Genomic DNA, 26,259 nt, shown 5'->3' with positions numbered 1-26,259 from the left:
AGTCTCACAGCCTAGCTCGATCATGTTAAGTAATAAATGATACCTTCTCAATACTGCACTATACATATACATCATGAAGGGCATACATCAGATTTCATACAACAGAGGAGAATTTTATATTTGCCATAAATTACTACATCCGTGTAACATTAAAGACTATCTCATGGCTTCCTTGCACTGACACATTCTATCAGCACAAACCAGTCACCTGAATGTCCTTAGAATTAACTAAGCCCAGAAAGAAAGACTGTGTTCCAAAAGTCCTCTAGGAGTACATGCTGATCCTTTTTCATGCAAGCACATGAGGAAAAATTCGCATATGTAATTGTTGAGTACAAAAAGAGTATTCAAAAGACCAATATCTTGCCCTCAAACCAGATGGAAGCTTAACTACCACAGCACTAGTTCTAAGGTGCCAGTTAAATTGAAGCACAAAAAGGAACCATACCTAAATATAAAAATCTCAACACTTGCTTTCACTGCTTTTGAGACATGGCATGCCTTGTGGGTTGCTTAACAACAGATACTGTATTTTATCAGCAGGGACATCTAGATTGCAGGACAACAAAAACAGTCCACCATTTTTTAACTGATAAGAGTTGGTATACTTGTACTGTTTTTTCAGTTACTTCAACTGAAAATTTAAAAAGTAATTTTATGAACTTACGGCCATATGTTTACAAATGTTTACTTCATCTTAAGAAAATAAAGTAGTACAGACACTTAAGACATCATAAACCAAATACCATCTAGCACCTATTACCATATTTTGAAATGTGTGTCATTATGGGGAAAAAGAAGACATAAGAAAAGATGTGAATAGAATTCTAGGACTGCAAACTGTATCTTAGCAAAATGTAGTGTCCCATGTCTGAAATTTCTCACTTAATTCTTCAGGCCCCAAGCCTACACACATCCTCCTAATATTCCATGCAATTGCACTTTCAGGCATTAATTAGGATTTTTCGATATGCATGTTTCAGACTTGCACTAGATTTTAGATAACGTGAAAACGAATTGTGGGAAATTTTATTTTAATTCACGCATGTATAATAGAAAATGCAGAAAATAATTTCTTCCAAATTAGAACAGCACCCTTGGCAAAAATCAAAATATTTTTGAAATAGTATGAGTGAAGAAATTATCAACAAAACTGATTTGCAGTCTTAGAAAGAGCCTTTGTGTTTGTAGAAAGAATAATTAATAAATGTTTCAGTTAAAAAAAAAAAAATCTTAGACCATTACAATAGTTCTCATTGATGCTGTTTAAAATGCAGCAAGGGTTAATTTGCTTTTAATTATCATGCATATGGATTGTTTTTCAATGAAGAAACATAAAACTATCCTTTAAAATTTTTAATAACCTTCCACTTTTACATCCATTTGATTTTCACTCAGAGTATTATTACTGTCATGGCACCCAACCTCTAGCTATGCATATTCCTCAGAAGGAAAGGTATATGACTTCCCTATGAGCCAATAAAATCAGTGGGATAGTTATTTGGGTAATATTGCCAGCACTTCCCACAGGACAGCATGTAAGTCGATACGCTAATACTACCCAGGAGCATGGAGTAAGATGCAAAAGTCTATCTTGTAACATGGGAGTCCCACATACCAGTGTAGCACACTGTTGGAAGCCACTGAGTCAACTAATTAAAGACAATTTTATAGCCAGACTATTTGTTATCCTTACCCCACACTCACACGAAATAGCCTAAAGGGAGCAACGGCTCTCTAGCTTTTGAAAAAATCCTCTTTTGTCATATATCTTCAAATGTAACTCTTGTGTTTACATGGGTATGCTGTAACAAAGCTTTTCAGTAACATTAATATTGATTAACAGTATTTTGTGAAAGTAAGAGATGGAAAATGCTCTGAAGGTATTAGCGCAGCAAGACTGAAAAGAATGACTAGAAGAAAGATAACCTAAACAGATGAATAATAAATGATAAAAGACACCCAGTGGATTTAACCTAATACCACGATGATAAACAGACCTCCTGAATCTAGCTTCGTTTTTTCTTATTTCCTAATTCAGCTTCCAGCAGTATATTATCATATTTCTATAACAATCCCTATTGAAATATGCCATTTTGTAAATTATTTAATTAGTAATACTCTCAATATCTGATATTATCTGATATTGATATTATCAGATATTATACATATCTGATGAAAGAACATATCATGACTAGTTGTTAGAACTGGACATGAATTTTCTGATATATCATTCCCCAGATGGAAAACGCTTTTCTGTAATAAAGAATGTGCTCATAGGTACATGCTGATTTGTTTTAAAATGAAAAGCATTTAAGTTAAGGTAAAAACGTTCTGACCAAAGTTTTGTAGACTAAATATTTTTTTAATAATAACTAATCCAAAACTTATTTTAGTATCTATAAAATGTAAACTATTTTTTTAAAAAGTATATTCCCCCTCTTTTAAACTCTCTGCATTGTGATAAGGAGACAATATTGTTATTCTATTAAAGGAATTTCCAAATGTTCTTTTATATATCTGAGAAATTCTCAGTTTTAGAAGAAACATTGTTGACTTTGGTGCAATTTTAAGGTACAGTGCTAAAGAAATATTGATTTATTACTATTTTTTTTCCAGTATCATGCAACAGTCAAATAAATTCACAGAAAATCTAGAAACATTATTGGGAGGTGAGGGTTTTTTAGCAGACGACTAATGTTAATTACAATAAAATTAGGCAGTCATGATATTACTACTATTTCAAAGCAAAAAGAAAGTAAAAATATCAGTATATCTGTTAATGCTTTGGGAAACAGCATTTAATGTATTTATCAAAAGTACAAGTCTATATATACATATGTCTGAATTTAAAGATTTATATACCTGCACTTCAGAAATATATTATCATATGTGCAATAGAAAATACTAATGAGGATAAATTTTCACATTTCAAGAATGTTTTGGTCATTCAAAATGTCTTGCTCAAACTTCAAACAACACAGTAATCATTTTTACAGTTCCTTTAATTGAAAGTACAATAATCACATTAGCAGCAGAAAATAAGAGCAAGCAGGCTTGTTTTGAGGTTAAGAAAACAAGGCACAACATAATCATTCTGAACGTGATCCAACACTCATTATGAATTGTTATGTCAAGAATTCTTATCTGTGTGTTTAATACAGCACATATCAGCGCTGAGCCAAATGGCAATATGATAGTTTGGGGACTGTACTGTCTCTGTAGAACATAAGGTAATGAGATGCTATGAGAGTAGTTACAAATACCACAGTGATAAAATGTGACTATAAGGTATACCTTCACCATTATACATGTAAATTTCCCCACATTTAGTAGCATACATGTTAGTAAAACAAAAGTCACACCTTGTATTTAGCTGTGACACTTGTTACATTCATGTGTCACAGTCTTAGCACCTGGCAGCCCCTTCTCCTGTGAGAAGACAGAATCTAGAAGGTCTGCAAATCAGTGACTCGGCTCTCCAGCCAAATTACATGATGTGTGTTCCTGCAAGAACCAGGCACACAGACTCTTCAGCTTTGCATCCTGATCAGTCCTGACCATTAATAGATGGTTTATATCCCTCAGTACACCACAAGAGTAGCCCCACAAAATTTCTTCCTCTGTCTGGATCTGTGCTGAAGCCACTAGTTTCTTATGCAGATTCTCCCATATCAGGACCATTCTTTATGGTTTGGTATTTGCCTTCATGATAATGACAACAAGTGTCCCTAGTTTTCTCGCCAAGCTTCTAGCCAGTTTATCTCTTGATAAGAGATTTGTTTAGTTTCCTTTACAGATTTAACAGTCCCATCTAGCCTCCAGAAAAGAAGGCCCTCTTACTTGAATAAAGATGTCACTCTCTATCCCCTTTCTGTCAAGCCATTCAAACCTTTTTTTCTTAGCAAAAAGTTTTTCCTTCCTCTTGTTCTCACTGACTGGCTTTTACTTAGCATTAGGAAAAAAAAAAAAATCTACAAGTCACCACAAAAAGGACATTTTATTGGATCTTTTCATAGATTTCAGGATGAGATTTTCAATCTCACTGGTCTTTCCATTTATTACTGCATCATTCTCTTCTGCATAAGATATAACAGCTCATACTTGTCCATCGTAAAATGTGATAATGAAGATGCTTGATAATCCTAACCTCCAAACCATATTGCTAGCTGTGCACCTCTAACTTTTTGTGTTGACATGTACATCTGCATTTCTCCTTAAGTAGCTTGAACAATGAATTAACTTTCCATTTTCAGAGTCAATCAAAGCATCTAACAGCCCTTCTCCTAAACTAAAAGATACAACTTATGTTGAGTTGCTTGAATCAACCAAAGCATCTAACAGCACTTCTCCTAAACTAAAAGATACAATTTATGTTGATTTATTTGAGGTTTTGTTTTTACCTTAGCTATGAATATGTGTGACATTACCATATATATTCAGAGCCTATATAGGAAACATGCCCTTCTAGTTTTTGTACTTCGTAACACTTGAAACAAAGTATTCTAATTTTTTTTTAAGTATCAAGACAGGCAGTTCTCATTCAGTATAATATCTCACTAGAATTTCTAGAAACCCTAGATCAGAACCTCTTGAACCACTTCCTTTACTCCAGAAGCTAGGGCATTGCTTTTTTCATATTTTCTCCCAATGGGGAGTTAATTCTGTGAGAACTACTTTTTCAGCCACTCATCTCTTACCTTAAAGATATGCTTAGTTTATTCCTATTGAATTATATATCAGTTAGGGATTGAACCCAGCTTCAGACTCAGAGAGGCAGACTGTGAAAACTGGTCTAACATGTATGCTCCATTACTACTTCAGTAAACCAGCTTTCATCTCCAGACCCTGGGTGACAAAGCCTCATAATCATTATACCACATTACCTGAAGTCAGGACATTTACGGACATTGTTCAATTCAAAAATCAGAATTGAAATGCTTTTTCATTCAACTCTGATTAAAAGAGAAAATTAATCTTTACCATCCCATACCAAAGCAAGGTTGACAATTTGACTTTTTAATGTCAAGAAAAACTTCTGAAAGCTGTCCAAGTGGCCTTTTCTAGAGAGCCACACTGGTCACCCTAAAAGCTATGGCGCAACTTCCATAAATCACAGATAGCTTCCTTGAAGAGCCTGCCTGTAAATCCTAGTTCCAGTGCCCTCAAAAACTGTCTCCACTCACTGGTACTAGGCCTTCTGCCCATTTCTGATGGGTAACAAACTGAATACCCTGCTGAAATTTTTTGATTGTCCATAAGGTACTGAAGGAATATTTGGCTTTGCTGGTGTTACTACCACCAGTTTAGTCTTTCCTGACTAGTCAGAAAGAAAGAGTAAATTAATTTGATGTGAGCAAGCAGAGAAAGAGAGACCTTTCTGATGTAACATAAACATTTAGAACATATTATATTTTTCATTTCTTAATTTTTTAAAAAAATTTCATCATCAGTGGGGTTTGGGACTTAATAAATGCTTTTTTCCCTGTATTTTCCAGAAAAACAATGACATAAAAATGACTAGGCAATAACAAAGTTAATATTCAAAGGGTGACAGTATATACCTTCATTCCAGCTGTAGACCTAGATGGAGGAGAGTTGTCATCACAGAGACCAGCAGTGTGTTCCTGTAAAAACTAAAACAGGCTCTCAAGCATGCAGCATATTTCTACTTACATTTAACCACCAAAAGCTTGGCATAATCTCATAACTCAAACATTAATTTAATAATGAAATACTGTTAAGAACTCTGTACTTCAGGGAATACCCATAACTCAATGTGTAAAGGAGATGGGAGAAGAAATGAGACAGGATGAAACAGGACACATTAGGAAAACAAATCTTGCTGTCCTAGAGGAGATAAAAAAGGTACCTCACCAAATTAACCTTACAGTTATTTTTGAAGTTAAGGTGATGACAAGCAAGTCAACGTAGTTGACAGCAAGTATTTCTGACCTCAGAATTAATTTAACACAAGGAAACAAATACGGTATTTTGAAAGGGTTAGTACCTTGTAAAAAGTAATAAAGTAGCAATCTCTGTTTTTTTAAAAAACATGTTCTAATTGTTGCTATTTCCCTTTCTTTCATACCCGAATAAGTACAGATTTTGTGAAAACAAAAAAATGAACACTTTGGAAATAGGAAGTAAAAGTGAATACTAAAGAGAATACTAAAGTAATTGAGTAGCTGACTTTGTCTAAAGAATCTAAACTAAATTATTCTAAGCTGAGAAAAGTATATGATGGGCATAAAAGTAAAGAACACAAGATCAAAAGTAAGTATTTTAACCATTTTTAATACAGCTATAATTGTAAATATCTTAATCTGGGAATGTGTCCCCAAAAGAGAAACTTTTTAATATTATCATTTTCATGTAAATACACAGAAAAATATGCACAAGGAATTAGGCAATTATCCATTTTCTTAGGAAAAAAGTTTAAATATGGAAATAATATAGAAAAGAACTTAGAGAATTGTACTCACATCTGATTTCTCTGAAGATTCTGTGGGTTTTTACCACTGTGTATTTTATATTTCTATCGCAGATAGCTCTGATACCTCAGTTGCATCTACACAGACTCTAGCTCCCATCTACCTGGTATCAACCATAGCATCTAAGATCCAGATGATGGTCATGTTAAGGAGTATTTCCTAATCGTTCAGGAACAGCTTTATCCAAAAGACTGAAGTTTGACTGCTGCACTATCAAGAAGATTGCATGCACTGAGCACCATCCTTGTACTTCAGTGATTAAAAAGGAATGGAAACTTATTGATGCTGATCTTAGTCAAAATTATCTGAGATGTATTTGTTTCTGAGCACTTGGTGAAAAGGAGAAAAAGATTTTTCAAGGTAGCAGAAGTGATGCCTTGTCTTTTCTTTTTCACAGGCATGCACAAATCAAAACAAGAGAAAATAGGGAGAAGTATACAACAGCCCTAAGCATTAATGAAGAATTAAAAGTGCCAAAGCAAATGAACAATTTTATAATTTTCCTGGAATTACTTCTTTATTCACAGAAATAAAGAAGTCTACTACAGAAAATTAGCAATTTATTTGACTGGAAATACTTGCATATGGACAAGAAGATACTACTTATTTCAAACTTTTGATAAAACTGTATCCTTTTTAGACCTAAAAGGAGCCAGAACTAATCAAATAATTTTTTGCTTCTCACATAAAGATGACCAGCTCTGATAATACTCAATTCCGAATCTTTCAGTATTTTCTTTCTAATCTGTAGTAATTCTCCATATGTTTTTTCTTCCTGTTTCAACCTTTTCTCATATTCTGCTAGCTCATCTTGGAGATGACTAAATACCATCTGAACACTTTGCTGCTTAAACATCACTTAAATTTTTCCTTTGAAATAAAAAAAATACAATGAAGTAATCAAGTTATTCTGCTATACTGTTTTTTAGTCTTTACTTAAATGTTTAATGTTCAATTTTATAATAGATAAAATAGTGTCTTCTTGCAAATAATGATACCCTTTAAAAAAATCAAAGAGCTATATGATGGAGCTTATCATGAATGTTTAGACCACTTAAAGACACTCTGCCTATCAGTCCATATCCAACGAGTCTATTGAGATACATAACTTCCACAGTTTTAAAAAACAGCTTGCAATTTTAAAACAACTTTCTAAAGAATGGACTGGCTCACTCCCACATGTAAAGTATCTGCTCAAGAAATTATATTCTGATACACAGAATGAGCCCATGACCAGTGCTACATTGGGTAACATTATTTATTGAGACTGGAAGTGGGTGCTTTACACTATTTGTGTAATATTTTGTTTCTGTCTCTGTCCATATGATATATGTAAAGTTAAGCAATTTTCAGAGGTTTGCACTTTGTAATAACATTCTGTCCTCTCAGGGTCTGTATTTCTGTTACTTTTGGACAGAAGCATATTTAAAAAAAAAGAAAAAAAATGGTATTTATAACTGATTTTCTACAGATTACCTACAGTGCTCTAGTTTAGGTTATGAAACAGTTGGCTGCATCATAAAGGATGTATCACAATGTGCACATAAAAAAGGAAATTGAAGATACAAGTTTGTCTATTTTTTCTAAATTTAAGGTTTTGTTGTGTAAACTTAATGTTATTTTAACAATAAAATAAAATATTTTGAAATTTTAAAACAAACCATCTGATAAAGGGAAAAATCTGTCATGTAAAGATTATGCTGACCGCTCGGGAGCCATTTATGCTATCAAGCTAGGAACAGCTGGGACCAATAATAAGCTTTTATCCTTATTGATTAGTTGACACATGACAGAACAGATGTATTTAGGAGTTTTAGAATTTAGTTCTAAATTCTGGGGTCACAAGATTCTCCTCACAGTCTCTTCTGAGACCCTGCAGAACAAGCCCTTTGCAGAAAATAAAGCATTTAAGGCCTCCTCTGTATCAATGTCTACAAAAACCTCTCCAAAGAGGCTAAGGGATCCATCAGAAATTACCTAGAGTTCCTTTTCACTGAAACACCCTTCCGGTCTACCTAATCTCCAGTACACCCCCTTAATGTCCTTCCTGCCCTTATTTCCTTCTTGCTGGTGGTAGGCACACCGTATGTGAACTGATGCATACAAATTGTGTGGGCTCAAATCCAAGCAAGGATGCTGCTCACACCAACCTTAAATTCCCAGTATTTGTTCATCATTCTTCTAATTTAATTAGCACGAAACTCCACTGAGATAAAAAAATTTGAGTGAATATATTTCATGTTCATCCTTAACTTCAGATATGAAGATATGATTTTTGTCTTCCAAGAGTGTGAAAACAATTTTTCAAAAGTCATTGGCATAAGACTGTTTCTAGATGGGATACCTATGGCATATAATTTTACCTTGGTCAACAAGTTCAGCTAAGTTTTGCAGTAGACTTCAGTTTCATAGTCAGTTTTATTGTGGAAAAAGTATTTATTTCAAATTACTTTTGTTAACATCGTGTCAATGTTTCTATTTCACTCTAGTAGCTATTATTTAGGGGTTTTATTGCATTAATGGCAAGCAATAATAAGTCAAGGAGGTGTAATTCAGAGAAAAATGCTAGGAAGTACCTGTAAAAGGTCAACAGTGAAGACTGAAAGCAGAAGTAGAGACTCTAGAATTAGCCCCATGACATGTAAAAAAAAAAATGGAAATAATAGACAAAAATAAAAATAAAATCAGTTAATCTTTTATTCTCAGCTTCCCTATCAAGTCAGGCAGGTATGAGCACTCTTAGAAAAAGAAGGAAAACCCGTTCAAATAGACAACTATATTTGGTAGTGAACTATACGCATAACAAAATATAACAGGAAATGGCTAGAGCAGACTTTCTTAAAATAGACTGATGAAATTCCATGTGATATGTCAGATTATTGGAAATATTAACAGAAGAAAGTAGATTAGCCTGAAAGAAACTTTTTTTCTGAATATTGTCACCATTAATCTTCATTAATGAAAAGCAGCAAGCAATGAAAAAACACCAACAACCCAACTCTTCTCCTCTGAACCTCAAGCACAGAGAAGCTGAATGCCCTGACAACCAGAAGGCATAAGCATGCTGCCTGTTTTCAGCAAGTCACATGACAAAGAAATTCCCGGGTGCTGTACCTTCTGTGTTCAGAGAACGACAAAAAGAAATAATAGCCTTTGGGATGCATAATTTGGAAGTTGGGGGTGGGGGTGTGTGTTTGGACTTCTTTTGACTTTACAGTTCTTTCTATTAGATGGGATTGCTAAAAGCATGTTCTCAAGAAAAATTCAAAGATTTCATTACTACCTATTTGAGATCTAGAATTTGGACAATTTGCAAGAAAGTTCCTCTGAAACAGATGGACTTCTTAGCTATGTAGAAACAATTAATTGCTGGAATAAACTTTCAGTGCCACTTTTTGTTGATATTATCCCTTTCTTCTCCAAGTCTGAATACAATATGTCGCTGATATGAAACTACTGACTACTGGCTAAAGAGCTGTGGAAAACAAGAACAGATTTTCAGTCATGGAAAGATGCCTTCTGTTCTTGAAGTTCAGTAAGTTCCACCGCACATTGGGTCCCTCTGAATCATTCTGTTTGAATCAAGAGTTGGAAAAAAACCCTTATCCAGTCCTATATATTCAGCTAACACTTTTACATTGGAAAAAAGAATATTTTTTCCTCAGTCTAGAATTTTATGGAATAATCTCTTAGAGATCTTTCAACACTGACAGTACGTAAGTGAATGAGATCACGGAAATGATGCAAGGATCACTTTTTCACTATTTAGACATCCTGTACAATTCAACAATCCAAGCTGTTTTCTCTTTGACATTGCACAGCAGGTTCACCTTTATCCTTGAAGAGTAAGCCTGCTGTGCAATCAGCATATACAGCCCTCCAAGGCTTGTGTGGCCTAGAAGGCAGCCTGCATTATCAGTTGGATAGAGCCCTTTGAGACTATTTTCAGGACTCATCAGTCACAGTAAGTGTAGGTCCACACTTAAACTGGAGAAAACACAGAGTGCGTGGAAACCTCCATTAATTAAGGATGCAACTGACCATGAATATTACCAGATTTCCAAAAGTAATTCTGATGCCTGAAATTCAATTTGTTAGGTAGACAATTTATCATTAATAACTCCTACAGATGCTTTAAAGCTACAAGCAGTGATCAGACAAAAATACTCTCAAATTATTGATAAAGAGTACATTATAGTCCCTAGAAATAATTCTGTAAAATAATAAAGCTACCTTTAGTAATAGCAATAAAGTTACTAAATTACTTTAGTAAACGTAATAAACTATGTTTTAAAATTCATCTAATAGGTAGGTCTTACCGCAAATCAGTGAAAGATTTTTCTGTATTTTCCATCTGTATTTGCTTTGTGTTCCATAATTCATTTAATTCTTTAAGTTCATTTTTAAAATTTTTCATAGTGTGAGAGTTTCCAGCAATTTGAGTGGAAACAAATGAAATATTTTCCTGAGAATTAAAACAAATACATAGCATGTAAATTAGGTAGGGCTAGATTTCCAAATACTGTATTTTAAGCACATGATTATGGGTAACAATTAATGAAATTGTACACCCAAAGAAAAAGAACTTCTTTCAGAAGTGGAAGTTGAAGCACTTAGTGCAAATGGAAGAACAGCAGTTATGTAAGAGCATGACTTTGCACATCCAGTTATAGTTCTCCAACTTGTTGCACAATTCTTCTACTATATATCCACAAATTTTATTATGGCACTTGTATATTTGCAGTTGCCTATTTTGTATACAGATGTATGCATGTTTGTAGGCCACAGTCTTCATAAAGTATGTATCCTCTTTTATTTTTGCGCTCATACATAGAAGTTTTGCAAATAAGCACTGGCTTGCACAGCAAAAGCTTTATTAATGACAGCGAAAAGTAACAATTTTCACATATGATCTAAGTCTGGGCCTATTTATTTCAGTGTATGCAGAGTCAGCATCTTAACTGGCAGCTTTTATTGCTAGATCATCAAAATATTTACAAAATATAATACTGTTCTAGACAGATACCTAAAAAACTTGACTTTTAGGTCAGTATTTTTAGTTGGCATTTTTCCAGGGGTATACAGCTTACTCGTTATCTCTAAAAACTGGTATTTTTAATTTGGTTTCTAAACTGGGAGTTATCCTCTTTTAGATGTCGAGTTTTTCATAACATAGTTGTCCTGTACTCCAGACAGTGAAGGATTAAAGCACAGAGGATGATTCCTGAACTCCTGCCTACTTTCCTCAGCTACAAGTAGACTACTCAAAGAGACGTTGATGTTAAGCTGCGAAAAACCTTTAAATTAAAACATGTTTTCACTAAACTTTCTGTTCTACAGAAGATTAAATTGCAGTGTCTTTTTCATACCAAAAGTGACTGACAGTCACAGGACCCAAAAAATGTAAAGATTCATGACACGAGGAAACTCCACTTTCAAAACCAACAGTATCTGGTGAACAAAGATGCAGCTTCCCCACAATGAACAAGGTAAATATCTGTAGCAGTTCAATAGTAATAAACAGGTGGGAGTCTTCTATTTGGATGATACTTCTAAAGTGGTCTTGCTGCATTAGATTTTGTAACCTGTACTAATGGGCTGTAAGCAGCTATGTAAATGGGTTAAATTAAGAGGGAGGAAAATACCTTTTGATTATCCTTATATATATACAAATATACGCATATACACATATGATTTAAGTGCACACATGTATAAATACCAAATTTCAAGACCTCACAGTTCAGTAGGCAAAGAATGAATCATGGTATTCAAATAAAGATCAGTATTTTTAAAATTTCTTCTTTAGATACTGCCCCATTTTTCTGAAGCAGTAGCCTGGTGCATAGTCTAATGATCTTTTTCCTTATGAAAGAAGTGCTTCTTAGAGGTGTACCTAAAAGGTAGTTGTGAAAAAAAAGAGGAATCAAATCTTTTGTAACAGATGTTAGCACAGATATGAAGGGCACATATCTTGTGCAAGGTACCACAAGAACATGACATTTTTAAGGCCTCTGAAATTTGTAAAAGTATGATATTGAGATATATATATATATCTCCATATAGGATTAGATGGAAATTTCAGGTTTCTTACAGGAACACAGAATCATTAGAAAGAAAATGAAGGTAGCGTAATTAATGCAAATGCCTTTGCAACTGAACTGCCCATAGAGAGTCTCAAATTATTAGTTTTAGGCTCAATACCAGGAAAACTTGGAGAAGCAGCCCATTATATACAAGAGGTCCTGGCCTTAAACTTTACAAATAATGAAATCTAAGATGATTAAGATATCAGGGCCAGATATAAATACGAAGCCATGGCATGTTTTTTACCAAAGAGTCAGGTTCACATACGAGCTGTGTTAGAACAAAACTGCCAATGGGTAAGAATTTTGTCTCTTTTGCTTCCTGTACTTTCTTCAGGACTTTTTAACCGAGACAAATAAAACCTGAAAATGTTGGCTTCCAAGCATATGGAATACTAGCCATTGAGTCAGTGCAATCTGGTACCTATTATAGAAGACAGAGAATTTGCAATCAGGTTTTAGAACAAACAAACAAAAATAGTGAGATATTCTACATTGTGTGATCCAAATATCGATATACTGAATATCTGCTCCTCATGGCCTGCTGTAGTGGGTAACAGCCCAGTATCCTGCTTAAGTCAAATGAGTCCCTTGGTCATTCAGCTCTCCAATACATGAACAGTATTTTCTATTATTCTTAGCTGCTGACCAAGGCTACTGGTGTATTATGGGGTAGAATTCATATGCTCTTATCTAGGTATCTAGTATTTAGACATTTAAATGTCAGCAGACCAAACGTAAGTCACTTCAGATTCAAGTGTGAGGTGCAGAAGACTCCAGGATGTGATTCATCTTGTCCTAACACAGGTAAATTATGAAGGATTGGGTAAACTGCTTGATCAGTTGGAAGTTGGAGACTCTATACTACTATGAGTAGTATAGAGTCATAAGCATTTCTTCCACAACATCATTTAAGCTCCACACTGGACAAGCTTTAAACAAGGCAATGTCTTAATCATGGGAGAGCACTACAAACTCTGACTATAACTTAACTTTTCCTTTAAAATCATAAAACATAATTAACAGAGTCATATAGTGTGAGCCTGCACAGGTAGAAATACGTGTTTTTATTAAAAATAAGACAGCCCCTTTTATAAAGCCCTCCTTTTACAAAGCTTTGCTATGACTGAGGAACTGTATCAGGCTCTAAGAACACAACATTTAAGATATCCAAGTACTGTTACCAGTTCAAAGCTCTACAGATCTCATAATATTGGTTTTGTACATTGTTTTATTCCACTTACCCAGAACACTCCTCTAATACTCCTCCAGAACACCAACACAAATATTACTCAACTAATAGGTACTGCTATTTACAGTTACTAGGAAAGGCAGCATTAAAAATAATAATAAAGTATAGGAAATACATGCACAGCAGAACACTGTAGAATTACTGATTATCTGTATGCTGACTCATCAGTCATTTCCACATATTCTAAAATCTATTGGTGAACCTGAAGTCTGGTAGAGCACAATCTTTAACAGGAAGAGATGTATAAACTCTGTCTTCCCCGTCAATTTAGAAACCTGTGAATAAATGAATTTCCCAATGTTTAATTTAAGATTCTGTCATATATAGGAAGTTTCAGTTTTTCAACAGAAATTACTGGATTCATGAAAGCTACCCTGAACAACGTGAAAATTTTCCTTTTTTTTTAAATCTGTATGACTCATCTTTGATGCTGTAATATCGAACTTAACTTTATACAATATGCAATTGAAACAATAAACAGAATCTTAGAAAGAAAATGCTTGTTTCTTCTAATGCTTATAACCATGTTTATATAAAGTACAGTTTTCAATAATGAAATTCAATAATTCCCTTCGGTGGATTATACAGTTTAGTAACTGATACAGCAGATACAAGCCATCATTTACAAGAAGATGCCATCTGCTGAGCAAACATGCAATCAGCAGGCACTTCCTATTATACTAGAATCTTTTTCGTCCTTTATTGACTTTCTCCATTGAATTTCTAAAGCCCCTCAAGCAATCTGAGCCAGTGTAGCAAATGAAGAAAGCAAAGGACTTCTCAATGACCCCAGTATCAATTCTGCTTTGTACTTTACGCTATCTGAAGGCTATGGACCTCATAGGTTAGTTCAAGCAAGAGATAGAAAATAGTATATACACTGTATGTATGTATATAGTTCCAAGGCACCTGTGTAGAAATGACAGCCTAACCTTTGGGATTAAACATACTTCAGAAAAGCCATACAAGCATTAAATTATTCACCTGTATATCATTTAATTGTTGTTGCATAATACTTCTTTTTTGTTCCAGCTGTTCTTCAGTTTGCTTCTGCTGTTTATCTAGCTCTTGTAATCTCTGATCCAAACAGAAGAGCTTCTGGAGAGTTCATGCATAAACAGATGTGTTAGTATTCAAGCTATTGTCCTACCTTCTGTAGAAATTAGAAAATATATTAGTCATTATACTTTAACAGTTATAATTTTTAAGCTTATTTATATTTTCTTTTCCATACCCACTTTTTTGTCACGTAGGTTTATATGCTCTATGCTTTGAATGAAAAAATGCACATTTAAAATACAAAATATCTCTGCTATTTCATATAGTGTTTATTATCTTACAGAAAAAAAAAAAAAGCATACTCCGCTCCCCATGCTTCTTTACTTTCTTTCTGCCAAGGAAGTTACTAATAAAGTTCTGAAATCAAAGTATATATTTGGAATATCTTGCATAGAATTTGCATAAAGGGCAAAATAAATGTTTATTACTTATTATGACTAACTCATGAAAAATACAGCTAAGGACACCTAAAAAGAGGAGGAAGAAGAAAGAAAATATTTGGATATATAATTTTTATATTTTTCATTAATCCACTCTCTTATTAATTAGCACCTCAAGAAAAACAGTTCTTATCTATTGTATTAATTTCATTTGCATCACTAGTGTGAGCACTAAATATTAAATAACAGAAATTATTATTAATACATGTAATAAGTAAAATTTTACATTACTAAATATGCTTATATAACTTGTATAATAGTTATATTATTAAAAGTTTAACATTCCATTTAGACTATATGACAAAGAATATTAAAATAGGTATTAATATTTCTGTTCTGAAACAATAAGTTAAACCTTTGATCAATGAGAAAGTTCTTCCTTGAAATTACCAATAACTTCTGCATATCATTCACATACAAATCTGCTTGTGCAAACTCTGTTTCCAAGCTTTTAAACCAGAAGCAAATACACAGCTATAGACCATGATGTATAACTTATACCACACCTCTCTAGGTTTCCAGGAAACTAATGATGTGATCTTTGTCACATTGTTTCTACTTAGTTTTAGTCGGGGAAGGGCTAACATCATTAGTCACTGCCATTAATGCGTTGTTTTGAAAATACTATTAGCTATTAGAGGAAATTTTTTTTTTTTTTAATTTTTCAATTTGACTTATTAAACCTGCACTAAAAATAAACTATCATCACATAATCCATTAACTGAACTCAAACTATTCAACATCCTCCATTTCTCCTCCAAAAATGGTGAAGTATTGCTACATACAGACTATGTCAAGAGCCCTTCAAATACAGTAACACTAAAAAACTGGAGAAGACAATTTCTCATGACAAGCTATTTACTAGTAGTTGGATAACAGAACTATGAACCTACAGACTGATTCTCCAACAAAAAAATTCTTGCCGAGGCAACTTTTTATGTGGGCTTTGAGCAAAAATAAAAAAATCCTGTTCTAAACTGAATAGAATCAAAAGATGTTGATCTTGCTTGATTGTGAGAATGTTCCATAACAAGTATAGGGCTTATTGAAAACTTCTTGCCTTAATTCTGGATGTAAACCATGAATAGTTAGGCTTGTTTCCTATTGATTTGGAAACAAAAATGAAGACATTTTTCTTTTTCTTTTCTGGCAGTAAGGTCCAGTGAAAATGCCCTCCTCTTTCAGACACTTAAGAAATAATTACTTCTTTCACACCGATTACTGTATGTTCAGTTCTGTTCCCTAAGACACTATTTCCCTTGTCAAAAAAAGGGAAGCTTCAAACACCTCCCTGAGATTGTAAAACTGCTCATTACAGTGAACAATGTATGCCCACCTATTCATACAATGTGGGGCAGCTCAAATTTTGAAGGACTTGTTTGCAAGAATTTCCACATATTTCATGGTGGAATACAGAAAAAAGGCTTCGAGTAGTATGCAAAGCTTAATTTAACTGTAATGATAGGACAGCCCCCATTTCAGTGTTGATGATTTGTACAATTACCAGTGTGAAAGCCAAACTGTTTCACTCATGATAGAAGACTGAAAAAAATTTATATTTTTCCCATGTTTCCAGTTATTTTCAGAGTCCTTTCCCAAAAGAAGAAAAGGAATAAGCACTTGCTCAAGAAAAAGACATACAAAAAGGATAAAGTTAAAGTATGGAAATGCTCTTATTTAAAAAAATAAATAAATCTGTGAATAAATTATATTCCTAACAGTTCTGCAAAAGAAAGAATGAATGCTTCTGTTTGAGGGCTTTGCTTCAGTATAATGTACAGTCATTACATCTTACACTAAACTATGGTTCTGATTTTTAATGTTTCCAAATAATTTCAGAACAATCTGTTTCTACAGATCCTTGTTGAGGTGTCAGGGGACATACAATTATCAGCATCACTTCAGGAAGTGATTGTCTACCTAGCTAAGGTCTCATGTTTGTAGGACTACTAGTCAACTGATCCACGTACTATCAGGTGTTTTTCAAAAGCATCCATCATTGTAATACCTTGTTTTCAAACAGTAATTTATGTAGATAACATATTGGCCACTTGGCCCTCTGCCCTCTATTACCACTGTTTTAGCACTCCATATAAGCAAAGCTTTCAGAGATCTAAAAGATCATCAGATCTAAAAGAGGAAAGCCTAATTTTGAAAGAAATGTTTCTCAGTCATACAAGTTGAGTTAATATTCCTGTTACTCTTCTGAGCAGGTTTATTTTTGGAAAAATTTCCCAAGGTTATGACCACAGGGAAGGTGAACACCACTAGTATACCCTGCAAATATGGGGAATAGGCTACTAGGTCATCACTGGACAACTGGAGGAAAATGGCTCTTTGGCCACACTTTCACAGTGATAGAGGGCCCAACCAAAACATGTCAATACTATAACAGTAGGAATGTTCTACCAGAAGCAAAAGAAATGCTTGTAAGAGAAGAGCGTACTTAATTAAGTCAATTAAAGTAGGTTGAGGAACTGTTTTTAATATTAAAATCTTCCGTTTCTTTTTCTTATTATACAAACCAGACCTTTCATGAGAGAAAGGAAAAACTTTTTTATCAGTATCATCCATAAAACAGGGAAGTGATGAAGATCCCCAGCATCCCATGACTGCTACACTAGTTGCTCTCTTCAGCTTGTAAGGAAGCAAAGAAGTACAAAGGAAACAAGCAAGTATTAAACAGTATCCCCTTTTGTAAGAAAACGGACCACAGAAGTTAAGAGACAGAAAGATTTTTATAATAGAGAAAGCAAGAAAGGTAAAAAATAAGGGTGTAATTATGTTGTGTTTTGTTATGTTGTATAACAGCACAATGGCACAGCTGCAAAATCCAACTCTTCTGAGCTAAGGACTTCCGTTTCCTCTTATTTTTTTTCTAATAATGACAAAAAGATATGCTAGTGAGTGGTCCAGAATCTACTACTTCTACCTCATGGTTGTCTTTAAATATATTTCTTTTAAATTTTGTTTCTAGATTAGTTATTTGACTCTCAATCTCCTCTATCTTCTTCATATCTTCTGCTCTTTTCTTGAGTTTCTCTTTTTGCTTTTCCTCTAGCTCATCACATATTGCTTTAAGCCTGGCCTTTTCATTAAAATATATATAGAATTAGTTTTCAGTATTTCAAAAGCAGAAGTAGAACATGAAAAATCAAAATCTGAAAGAACATTTATATTCTTAAGTAAACACCAGGAATAGACCAGAAGTTAACAAATACATCATAAGGTGATTAAAAATGTCTTCAAAATGAAAGAAAAGTTGACCATTAAGTCAGCAAATATCAGAAGCATTTGAATAGGAAAAGCTGAATAGCCAGCAAAATTGGCAAACACAAACACAGTGGAGAAATCAGCAAGAAATATTAGGAAATGTAAAAATTACATTGAAGCAGACAATGAATTTGCAGTACTATTTAAGCAAACAGTAGAAAATAATTCCATAAAAAAAAGGAATTAAAATTCTAAATATTAATGTCAGACTGAAAAATCTTTTCTGATGGGAAACATAATCACCATAGGCATGTTCCTAGATTAAAAAAAAAAAAAAAAAAAAAAGAGAAAAAAGGAAAACTCTGCAGAAAGGAACAAAATATTTGCAAAATAAATTAACACCCTTCAAGGTTGGGAAATAGAAGGTCCAGCATACATCCACTCCAGACTTCTCCCCTCCACCCAAAGAAATAAAGAACGAGAAAAATAGAGAACTATTATGTATGATCACCTGTGTTCTTTAGAATGTACAGGTCTTACATACACTTAAGTTTATAATACTAAAAATTCATCATCACTTGAATTCATATAACTTAATGAGTTATCTCATTATATCTCTCAGTTATGATATTGAGAGATACACATTTACACACACACACACATATGTCTATATATATAAAGTGGAACACAGCTGGTATCATTTTGAATTTCTTTCAGCTGTAGAAGCAGAGTGAAATAAGTCAAGAAGTTTATGGGAAAGAGGGCAAGACATCACCGTACATGGGACTTGTTCTTTTCAAAGTATTATACTAGGTGGTAAATAAGTCCTTTTTCTAGTTCTAAATTATAGTCTACAAACATAGTTATCCTTACTAGGAGTGTTTCAAGTAGGAAATGCAGCCTAATGTCTGTATTCCTGTAGAATGGCACAATATTAGGTAAAGTTACAGATAATGTTCCAGGTGACAAAATGGTTGGTACGTGGACAAGCTTCTCAGAAAACCAACATTTCTGGATCTCTGTTGCTTTATACACAGATGGCACTAGGAGATACCCTTTGGAAGAAGAGGAACATTCAATACTTTCTGCTAAAGTCTGGGACAAACAGGAACTGCAAGATCTCTCTTAGGGGTTGTCTTTCTAGAAATGGGAGATGTAGATACTAGATTTGGCTGCTGAGTTCTTGCACAGTTCAAAGTCACAGGATGGAAGAGCTTTATAACAAAAGTAAAATGGAGATTGTTACTGTTCAGCAGCAAATAAAAAATGTTCACACTTATCTCTCAAAAAAATAAGAAAAAAGGAACAGAAATCTCAGGACTTCCAGTCACAGTAAATCCAACATTTGATTCTAAAGAAAAAAAGTCTTTGATACCTCTCAGAGTAAATCTCTTCTGAGACTATTGCAAGAAGAGCCAAAGGGGGTTTCTGAGTCAAGGACTTGCAGTAGAAGTCTGCAATGCCTCCCTCCAGTTTTGGATATGTTCTTTCAGTCCCACATGATGTTGGATCAGAATCTAACACTAGAACACTCCCAGCACGTGAGTATTCATCTCAGAATGAGCAGGAAGGAGCAATGAAGCCAAACAATCCTGTATCTCATAATGGTGAGACTGGGAGTGTTAATAGTAGAGATATTTTTCCCAGAGGTATTGAATGTCTCCTTTATAGGAAGGAAGAGATAAATCTCAATGGCACTCACTTACCAACTGTGAAAAGGCTCTCAGGATAGGTTATACACTGGTGTGCTAATGATGCATCACAGGAGATCTTCTCCAGTTATTAGAGGGAATTTGTACGAGAAGGAAGTGATTAATTGTACTGTTTATCTAGTTTTATGTAAGAAAAAGGCAACACTTTTACCTCTTGCAAGGGATCTGGTTCAGCCAGTGTTGTCTCAAGGTTGGCGCATTATTACTGTATCCCATCTCCTCACAGGTTGTGCCCAACAACAGCAGCTGGAAATCTGTTACTTGCCTTTATCTTGTGGGCAGGCACCACTAACAGTAAGGTCAGTACCAACAGGCAGTTCAGCAGCTGGTGATTTTGCCAGGTGTATTGGGTTTTGAGTGGTAAGGTTTTGGTAGCAGGGGGCTACAGGGGAATAAGAGAAGGGTGAGGGGAAGGTGGTTTAAGATTTGGTTTTATTTCTCATTACCCCACTCTGATTTGATTGATAACAACTTAAACTAGTTTTCCAAAGTTGAGTCTGTGAATGATCTCTCCCTATCTTTATCTCAACCCAGCAGCCTTTCATTATATTTTCTCTCCCCTGTCCAACTGAGGAGGGGAGTGATAGAGTGGCTTTGGTGGGCACCTGGCATCCATCCATGGCCAACCCACCCTACCAGGCCGTATGTAACATAAATGCTTCTGTGTTACTGGATTGAAACTTTGAAGGGAACATTGATTTTCTTGCATCATAGTGAATGAAGGAGTGATGTCTGGAAAGTTGTTGCTTAGACAGAAGTCAGAGCTTGGTTCTGAGAACCCCACTTTAAGGCCTCTTATCTGGTGACACTGAATGCAGACATTAAGGACTTCTTCAGAAAAATAGTCCTGGAGCTTCCACTCAGTGTCTTGCCTGAGGCTTTAAGACCTGGTAGCTACTACAACAGTTTGAATATGATCATTATCCATGTTCTTGCAGAAGACAGCTGATGGAATCCATCTGCCAAAGGATGGATACAGATGGAATACCCCTTTTGATGATAACAAACTTGGGATCTCAGTCAGAGAAGCTGAAGAAATACCAACATTTGACTGAGGATGGTTGAAAAGCATCACTGAAGTCCTGAAGAGCTACATTTGACAATCAAAAATGTGACACCAAAGTGTGTTGTGTAAATTTAGAAGTTCACATCAGGAGAAAATAAATGGTGTTAGGGCCACCCTATTTTTACATAAGCATGTGGCAATATAAGGCATGGTGCGGGTATGATTGCAGTTTCTACAGAAACTGAAGAAAAATAGTCAGATTATATCACTGCATATACGGATTATTACTAAAAGTTTTTTATCTTTTAAAGCAAACTGGAAATTATTGTGAATAACTGGAATACAAATAAAGTGTTTCATGTTTTCACAAGTATTTAAATTTTCCTGGTTGTTAAACAGCAGGCATCATTACTTAGCAAAACGCATTAGCCTTCTATGTGAGTTGGTCACAAGGTACTCAAAGTTAATTCATGGTAGGAAGTAAAAAGAAGGTAGAAGAATTTAGAGTTGAAGTAAAATGTTTACTGTCATGTTTACCTGAGTCACTTTCCAAACTCCTTTCTCATCTTGAATTTCTTTAAGATTCCACTCTGAATTCTTAGGGGGAAAAAAAGCCATATACAACATATAAGAAAACAAGTTAATAGACAACAGCGATGAAAATTTAACACTAACTTCACAGTAAAGATGAGCATAGCTTCCAATTTTTTTCTCAAGTATCATAAAACTATATTAAAAACAGAAATTCCAACAGAGTCTCAGGCACAGGAGGTAAATAAATATAGACCATACTATAAGAAAATATTTTCTAGATTTAGTGTAATTTATCTTTGGTAGCTTAAAATAAACACATGAAGGAGCTGAGCTAGCTTACTTAAATGAATATTGAGCATAAAATGTTCAAAATTTTAAAATCTCAGTGCCTTCTATATTTTATATGATGAGACTTTTTTGTAATTTCTAGTAAAAAGCTGGACATCTTTTAGCCCTTTCTTATATGACTATTGTACTCATGTCTAGGATAACAGTTATACAGCACATTATAGTTTGCACCTTGAAAACCTCTAATGTATGCCAGATTCGCAGACCATCATAACTATACCTGACTACAATCTAAGTCAAACCCTAATTAGGGCTTTCTGTTTCCTTTTTAAGCAAATTTAGGAAGTGGAAAACTCATTATTTAAGAAAAACTAGGCACAGCATGCCCAATAGCAAAGTAAAATATGACTCAATCAAGTCTATTATTGAAATATATCTATTCAAGATGTTTCATTCACCTCCATATCTGCACTTTGGAACTGCATATGCCATCAGCACTTGGACAGGGAGGTTCCTGCATGAAGAGGTCAGAAATGTCTCCCAGATGCCATGTACATAAGAAAATACAAAAACTGGTGCCAAACATCCCCATGTATTCTCAGACCCCAAATCCCCCAAATTATTAGGAACTTCAAGGAAATAGAAGTGATGGAGATCCGTGTTCATGTGGAAAATACATCCTGTAATCAATGAGTAAAGGTCTTTTTTCCCAGATGAAGATTTATACATTTGCTCCAAGGGTAACTCCAAGCAACAACTCGTGCCCATGGACCTACCCTCCCCCTCACATCTCCTTGTCCACACATGCATATAGTGTGTTTGAATCCAAATCCTGAGACTATTAGACAAACTGTGGCATCTGGCATACTCTCCAAAACGCAGCAACATTTTGAATGACTAATGATAACACTTGGTTATTGCATGAATATAATTTCACTCTATTCAGTAGCCCAAGGATACAGTTTAGCTGGTGGTTAGACTGACACTTTTTTCAGACACACCAGAGGGTGGTTGCTCTCACAGAGCAGAGACCAGGCAGTCAACTACAAATTGCACCTTTATTTATATGATCATATTCAAAATTCACCACTATCCAGCTGTTGATTAGGTACAGAACTATCTTAGCTTCTGTGCACTCCATTCACACTAACTTTTACCTAGCAAATGTCTCTTGCAACTGGTCACCTTCCCTGTGAGTATCTTCATGCGTATATGTATGCTTCACATTATTACAAACACAATGCTTTTGCTAATTTATGGTAATCAAGACTAAATATGGCAATGTTAACTTAAAGCTGCTGACAGAATAGCAGGAATGGAGGCATTAACAAGGGCACTGAAGCTATCTGAGTGGTGCTGTAAAGCAATCTTATTACTGAAGGCAGGACCACTAGTAACAGCTTCATGTAGAAGTTAAGTTCTGCCAACAAGTAAACCAGAATACCTACAGAATGAAATTCCATCTCTAACTATAAAGGTATAGTTTTGAGATACATTTCTGACTGACTACATGCCTGGGATGTTAACACTAACTATGACTTGCCAAGAGATCTTAAGAAATAACAAAATCCAAAAGTAACACAGTAGGCAAATTAAAAAATGAATTTTTGTACAAAATAGAGGTTTTTATTAAAAATTTATATAGTTATATTTAATTTATATTTATATATAAAAATTTATATTTATATATTTATAAAAATATATTTATGAGGAACAGCTAAAAGTAAAACACTTGCAAGCCAGAGGAAGATTAATTACAGATATAATATTGGAAGCGCAAAGCACACGCAAGCCAAGTTTTGACAGATGCTTTGGAAATATCAGAAAGAAAATCAACGCCACTAAACAGAAGGGAAGCTATTAGCAGCAAGACAAAACTTGAAATTATGTCTAAAAAAAGGAAAACAGAAAAGATCCTGAACTTTGTCCATTTAAATCTAAAAATACCATCAGGCAAGCTAAGTAAGAGCTTTTGGAAAAACATGCAAGGGACATAAAACAAGTTCTTATCCAAACACATCTGATAGGAAGCCTGCTAGAGACAATGTAAGGCCAACAGATGATCAGAGGCACTTAAAGATAGACTTACCATGAAACACTCAGAAAACAGAATATATATGACGGGGGAAAAGCCCAAATCCAAATAAAACCTGCAAAGTCCAAATAAGCAAACTCATAATATGAATTACTCTGAAAAAAATAATTAGATGACACAAGGAATATTTGATGCATAGGGGAAGAATCAGCACAACTGGGAAGCAGTGCCTCAAAATTAATCCATCTTCTGAAGGATTTAGGTATGTAGAGGAAAGGTATCTGGGTGATATAGTCTACTTGGCCTCCTAAATGTTATTTGATAAAGTATTATATGAATAACTCCTTAATTAATTTCCCATGAGTTAAGAATAAATGTCCTCACATGAATCTATAATGCATTGAAAGACAGAAGACCTACAATAGAAATAAATCACCAGTTTTCACAGTGCCAGATACAGTGAGGTCTTGCAAGTACACACACTGGATCCTGTGGTTTCCAATGTATTCAGAAACTATATGGAAAATGGGGGATTTTGTGAGATGATTTAGTGAAAGCCGCTGGACTTCTTATTTGCAGGGGACAAAATTCAATGAAGGTTAATGTATGTTTATACATTAGGGCAAAGTCTTTATACAATGCTGGACTCTGTGCTGGCTAGTTATCAAATAGGAACATGATAGTGAAGAATATAATGCTTCACTCCATTTAGATGAATAAATGTACTGTTAAGAACTACTAAAAAAGGAATAGAGAACAAAACAAAAGTCATCTCTATACCACTATATATGGCCATGATGTATCTACCTATTGAATACTGCACACTCTTTTCCCTAATAGAATTGAAGCACAGGACTGGATGATGGACATGGGACAGTTTCTATTCATTAAAAAAGTTAATAGATTAGGAGAATTAAGCTTGAAAAAGAGAAAGAATACGATAAAAGCCTATAAAGTCATGTCTGACATGTAGGAACTGAATATGGAATGACTGACCAATATATCTTTGAAAATAAGAACCAGGGCATTATATGAAGAGAGTATATGCTCAGCAGAAAATAAAGAAACAAAGTAATTTTTCACACAAAATATGACAAAGCTATTGGAAGTCCTTATCACAGAATGCTGTGGATGTCAAAAATCCAAAATGCAACTGTAAAAATACATCACTTCTAAATTAATTTTAATAGTTAAAGAGAAAATATAAATTAAGACACACAAAAATATAATCTAGGATGGCAAATAAGCAGGAGCTTTGACTGAATCCCTTCTAAAATCCTAATTAATTAGACTAATATTTAGCATCCCTTAAATACTTAAACCATGAGAAGAATCTCAGTAGAATCCCTTGATCATAAAGTTGAACATCCATTTATGTAAATATTTCAGCACACAACACTGAGATTGCAGAGAAAATGGTGCTTGGCAAATTTGTATACAAACAAGACAGAAAAGTCAAACAAATTTAATACTAAAATATATGGCTATTAAACCAGCATACTATACCAAAAAAAAACAATTTATAGGACAAAAGTATGTGGTGAAATTTCAGATATTGTCAGGAATATAAATTTGAACCAAGAAAAGACAACCCAGCACTATGAAAGGCCTTAACAAACACAAAGCTGACTCACTCCATTGTGAAAACAGCTCTGAAGTTCTCTAGGTCATGTTTCATTATTTTTTACCTTGGGTCTATAAACTTTTTAACGGACTCTGTTTTAAACTACATCAAATAACTCCTCTTTTCAGAAGCAGAAGCTGGTACTTGGACATACCTTTATCTCTGGCAAGCATGCAGGTGAAAAGGAAGGCAGAAAGCATGTCAAGTGTCTAACATACCAAAGCATATTATAACCAGGAAAATACTATTAATGTTTTTCATTTTACTGCTTACAAGTTAGGAAATCCTGAAATTATTATAGATAATAAAATAGAAAGTCTTTCCTTACAGGCAATCTATACTTTACATACAGCAGAAGATCTCTAGTGAAGAATAGGTAAAACACCAATTATAACTCCCTGGTATAAAAAACCCTGAAAAATTCCCCATATTATTTTCTTAGAAATTTTTGAATGCTGAATCCGACACCCTGCAATAACAGTGATCTGAAAAACTGTATGCACATCTATACTATTATTC

The 26,259-nt window shown here is 34.3% G+C and overlaps 1 protein-coding gene across 1 annotated transcript in view; it reads right to left on the bottom strand.

The window, feature by feature from the left end:
* The window catches only part of CCDC178 (coiled-coil domain containing 178), a 176,111-nt gene that overhangs the window by 112,704 nt on the left and 37,148 nt on the right, over positions 1 to 26,259 (bottom strand). Inside the window, 6 exon segments of the mRNA XM_074897732.1 lie at positions 7,206 to 7,352; positions 10,283 to 10,299; positions 10,814 to 10,959; positions 14,814 to 14,927; positions 18,261 to 18,416; positions 21,797 to 21,860. Of these exon segments, the coding sequence (XP_074753833.1) occupies positions 7,206 to 7,352; positions 10,283 to 10,299; positions 10,814 to 10,959; positions 14,814 to 14,927; positions 18,261 to 18,416; positions 21,797 to 21,860 (644 nt within the window).

Source organism: Athene noctua, chromosome 2, assembly GCF_965140245.1.
Source record: "Athene noctua chromosome 2, bAthNoc1.hap1.1, whole genome shotgun sequence".
NCBI lineage: Eukaryota > Metazoa > Chordata > Aves > Strigiformes > Strigidae > Athene > Athene noctua.
This window is presented reverse-complemented; position numbering and strand designations above follow the sequence as displayed.